Source organism: Penaeus vannamei, chromosome 28, assembly GCF_042767895.1.
Source record: "Penaeus vannamei isolate JL-2024 chromosome 28, ASM4276789v1, whole genome shotgun sequence".
In the NCBI taxonomy this organism is placed as follows: Eukaryota; Metazoa; Arthropoda; class Malacostraca; order Decapoda; family Penaeidae; genus Penaeus; species Penaeus vannamei.
The window spans coordinates 3,086,480-3,091,479 of NC_091576.1; the positions used below are offsets into that span (position 1 = coordinate 3,086,480).

Here is a 5,000-nt window from a genome sequence, read left to right on the forward strand (position 1 = left end):
GCTCCCCGCCCTCCACCCGCGAGAAAGTGAGGCGTTTACCGGGGCGTGGGTGGTGGGGCGTGCGGAGGGCGTCCTCTCCCTGGGCGTGGCGCAGGAGGGGCCCCTGTTTGCGGTCGTGTTGGCTGAGGGACCGCGCCAACAACAGTAGGGGGACACCCATGGCCCTCCCTCACCGTTGCGGCGCTCTCCCTGCTCCTTTCCCCTTCTGTCCCTTGCTGCTCTGCTCTTTTCTCCCTGTTCTTACGTCCGGGGGTGTGTGGTGTCTTTTGGGGGTTTGGGCGCCGTCCTGTGCTCTTGGTAAGCTCGGGCGTCGGTCCCTTCCTCGAATTTCCCTCCCCCCTCCCCCCCGAACCTGGCACAGCAAAGGTCGCGGGCTCGCGCCACGATGCCGACCGGGGGCCGCCGGGGTAACCAGTCCCCGTGCCACCCCCGCCAGTGTCGGCTGTGGTCCTGCCCTTCACACAGGCGACCGCCCCTCTCTTGACGTTTGGAGTCGTATGTTGTTTTGTCTGCGGCCCGTTGCTGCGACGGAGAACGGAGGAAAGAGGAGGAGGAGGAGAAGGCGGAGAGGCGGTGAGCAAAGGCGTGGTGGCCTTTAGCTTTGCACAGCTCGAGGGTGCGGAGCGGGATTGCCGGAAGCAGGCGTGTGTGTGGGTGAGCAGCCTTGACAGCTGTGAGCCTGTGCCCCACTGCCTTGGCAGCCCGCCTGTCCCAGCCGGCCGGCTGGCCTGCCTGCGCCGCGCCTCTCTCCCCCCCTCCCCCTCCCCACTCTGTCCTCCTCGTCACTGCACGATGGCGATAGAGAGAAAAAGGGCTCGCGCCCGGGAGGGAGCTCGCCGCGGCCGTTGTTCGTCGTTGGGCGTTTCCGGGGGGGTTTTGCCATGTGAAAAGCCAAAGTAACAATAACCGGAGAGGTCGAGAGAGAAGTGAGATGAAGAAGGCAGGCAGGCAGGAAGGAAAGACCGCAGCGGAAGAGCGGCGGCGGCGGCAGCGCTCCCCGCTCGAGAAAGCTGCTATCGTCTCCCTCCTCCTCCTTCTTCTTCTTCATCCTCCATGTCCTCCTCCTCCTAATGCTGTTCATATGACGACGACGACGACCACGCTAGTGTGCGTTGTTGCTTCTACCTGGTTGATCCTGCCAGTAGTCATATGCTTGTGTCAAAGATTAAGCCATGCATGTGTAAGTACAGGCCGATTTACGGCGAAACCGCGGACGGCTCATTAAATCAGATAGAACTCATTGGATCTCTGCTGAACCGCAATACTTGGATAACTGTGGAATTTTCAGAGGGATATTTGTCATTATCTTAACATCTTTGTGAAAAATAGTTCAAATAAATATCATAATAATTTTGGCTTCAAAGAATGATGTTGAAAAGTTGCTTAAAACGACATTCATTTTGATATTTCATTTGATCACTTTCTATGAGGTCATATATATATATATATATATATATATATATATATATATATATATATATATATATATATATATATATATATATATATATATATATATATATATATAATCAAAAATCCAAAAGCATCGTAACTATTATTTTATTTGCCAATTCCACGTTTCATAATTGATAATGATTGATGATAAGTCAGAGAATTACATCAAATGCATCATTTCAAACTCAGTAATTACAGATTTTTCATCCAGCCACATTTTCTTCTCCATAGGGTCTTCGAAAATAAGTGACTATCGCATTTTTTTTTCTTATAATTTGTATCATATGGCACGGATCAAGTCAATTTGATCTTGTATTTTAGACGGAAGAAAATGAACTAATGCTTACTGATTCACTATTTCATCGTTTTTCTTATGTGTATACGTACCATATTCTCTTGTGAGGAATCAGATCCGTACCTGACTCAAAAATTATGAAATAGTGAATCAGTAAGCATTAATTCCTTTTCTTCCGTCTAAAATACACACATTGACTTGATCCGTAGCATACAATACAAATTAAAAGAAGAAATGCGACAGTCACTTATTTTCAAAGATACTATAGGCAAGAAAATGAGGCTGAATGAAAAATACATTGTTATTGAGTCTCGAAAGACGTATTTGACCTAATATGGGAGATCGCCAACTTCGGGGCAACTTCGGCAGGATTGAACTCGCCTCCGGTTGCCCATTCCGAGCGATCTCCTTGCTTGTTGCCTTTGACGATGACGAAGCGAAAAGTGGGACGCAGAGAGTAACGTCAGCCGAAAATGCGTTGGATATTATTCATTTGTGCAGAGAGGATTTACCAAGTGTAATTTGCGCGGAAATGGTGGGACTCGACATCTCATTAGATATCGAGTGAAACATGGATAACATCCGGGTATGACGTACGCAAAGTTGGTTTAAAGTGTAGGAAAGTTGAATTTCGATTGATTAATTAAACGATTAATGTATGGCTCTTATGATGGCCTTTGGGATGGTGACACTGTCAGTGTCATACGAATGCTTTTAGGATGAATCTGTGAGAGTCGGACCGAGTCTGACAACATCAAATTATTCTTATCAAAGGCAGTAAGTACAGTGACTCTGCCTGTGCATAAATTTTCGTAAATACATTTATCCTCTTAATTAATGAAGTTTACATCCTCGTGACTTGTCATTATTTACTGTTGAAGGTGAAAGGAGAAATCAGATTGAAAACACAAACCAAATCTTCAGAAAAGTTTTATTTGTCATGCTGGCAAACGGAAGTCGCTGCTGAATCAACCTGGTAATAGATCGAAAATCGTTTATTTTTTTTAAATAATCGTTTTATTAGAATGTGATTGTATGCAGACTAATAAAAGGGGATATTTAATGACAGTAAATATTATAGACAAGAAACCGTCAATGAATTAAGTTTTAAAATATTCATATTAGCAGTATATGAAAAAGTACTTTCTTACCATGATGACGGTGATGTCCTCCATGATGGCCTCCGTGGTGACCCCCGTGGTGACCTCCGTGGTGACCTCCGCCGAAGCAGCAAGGCAAGGTCTTGGCGGCGGCGAAGGCAAAGGCGAGAGCCAGCAGGAGAAGCAGGGCGAGGAACCGCATCTGCAGCAGACGCGGAAGCAGTCAGGGCGGGGCGATGAGGCCGAGGGACGTGTGGCGAGCCGAGCGGCCGTTCGGGAGGAGGGGGAGGGGGAGGAGGGCGGCGCCGTTGGGGGCGCACCGGGGATCAGGCCTCATTGGGGCATATTTTATGACAAAAATGATATATATATACACATACACACACAAATATATATTTGTGTGTGTGTATACATAGTGTGTGTGTGTATGTGTGTATACATAGTGTGTGTGTATACATAGTGTGTGTGTGTGTATGTGTGTATACATAGTGTGTATGTGTGTATACATAGTGTGTGTGAGTATACATAGTGTGTATGTGTGTATACATAGTGTGTATGTGTGTATACATAGTGTGTGTGTGTATGTGTGTATACATAGTGTGTGTGTGTGTATTTGTGTATACATAGTGTGTGAGTGTGTATACATAGTGTGTGTATATGTGTATACATAGTGTGTGTGTGTGTGTATGTGTGTATACATAGTGTGTGTGTGTGTGTATGTGCATATACATAGTGTGTGTGTGTGTATGTGTGTATACATAGTGTGTGTGTATGTGTGTATACATAGTGTGTGTGTGTATGTGTGTAGACATAATATATATATATACATATATATATATATATATATATATATATATATATATATATATATATATATATATAAATGCACATAAATATTGCAAATGAGCATAGATGCGTGTATGTGTGTATGAATGTATGTATATTATATACTGTACATGTATATATACAGTAACAATAATAGTAGTTGTAGTAGTAATGATAAGAACAATAATCGAAGTAATAATTAGTATTAATGAAAATACTATTGACTAAATCATTAATAGATTAATTAATTAGAAACAAAAAATGCTTCCCGAAAAGGCCAAGCTCCTCAGGGTCCTTCTCCCTCGACGCTCCCTTCAGATGCGGTTCCTCGCCCTCGTCCTCCTCCTGGCTCTCGCCGTCGCCTTCGTCGGCGCCAAGTCCTTGGCCTGCTGTGGCGGCGGAGGTCACCACGGCGGTCACGGAGGAGGCAACGGAGGTCACCATGGAGGTCATGGCGGAGACAAAGCCAGTTATGGACAAGCACAATATATGAAAATCACTCCCTTATAGCTTCCGGAATGACCCCATGACCCCGCATTGTCCCTTTTGTTGACCTCGTTGGCGCCGGCGGAGGCAAAGGCGAGAGGAAGCAGGAGAAGCGGGGCGGAGAACCGTATCTGCAGCAGACGCCGGTGTATAAGAATCATTATTATCACTACCATTATCCAATCACGACGATGGAAACATATTGATAACTTTAGTTGCGTCGTTTAGGGGATCCCGATGCTGCTCGCGTGTCTTATCTGCCTGAGATTGACTCGCATGATAAGCAGGAACCATCAAGGTCACCCCAGACAAGATAAGGATCAAAGGTCATGCTTCCCGGGGACAGAAGAGGCAGGGACAGAGGCACATATAAGCCCTTACGCCGTCGGGATTCGGCAGTCCGGTCCCTCACGGCGACCACGGTAAGAGGCAAGGGACCGAAGCGCCGTTCAGAACAACACAGATTATAATCGGAAGCTTCCATTTTCCAGTGTTCTTGGTTCGGCATCTGTACCTAGGCCTTGTTCCTTTGGCGTGATCAGTTTTACACAAGAGCTTCTGGTCTCCTGCAGATGCGGTTCCTCGCCCTCGTCCTCCTCCTGGCTCTCGCCGTCGCCTTCGTCGGCGCCAAGTCCCTGGCCTGCTGTGGCGGCGGAGGTCACCATGGGGGTCATGGAGGAGGAGGTCATGGTGGCGGAGGCATCGGCGGAGGCTTCGGAGGCGGTGGAGGACTGGGAGGTAAGTAGCCTATATGCAGGAAGAGCATTCATGGACATCCTTACTCAGGCAAGGAAATCGTTGACTGTTGTGAGTGCACTGAGGGCAGGAGATCATTTCCT

The 5,000-nt window shown here is 46.7% G+C and overlaps 1 protein-coding gene across 4 annotated transcripts in view; it reads left to right on the forward strand.

Moving 5' to 3' along the window:
- Positions 1-3,934: 3,934 nt before the first annotated feature.
- Positions 3,935-5,000, forward strand: part of LOC113813013 (uncharacterized) — a 6,116-nt gene continuing 5,050 nt past the window's right edge. For 3 of the 4 annotated variants that reach the window (XM_070141264.1, XM_070141263.1, XM_027364950.2), the window contains exons 1-2: positions 3,935-4,078; positions 4,819-4,899. In XM_070141264.1, the coding sequence (XP_069997365.1) occupies positions 3,937-4,078; positions 4,819-4,899 (223 nt within the window). In that variant the 5' untranslated portion in view covers positions 3,935-3,936. Of the gene's footprint in view, positions 4,079-4,701; positions 4,900-5,000 lie in introns of those variants that run through there. The other variant, XR_011399692.1, reaches the window with a different exon arrangement.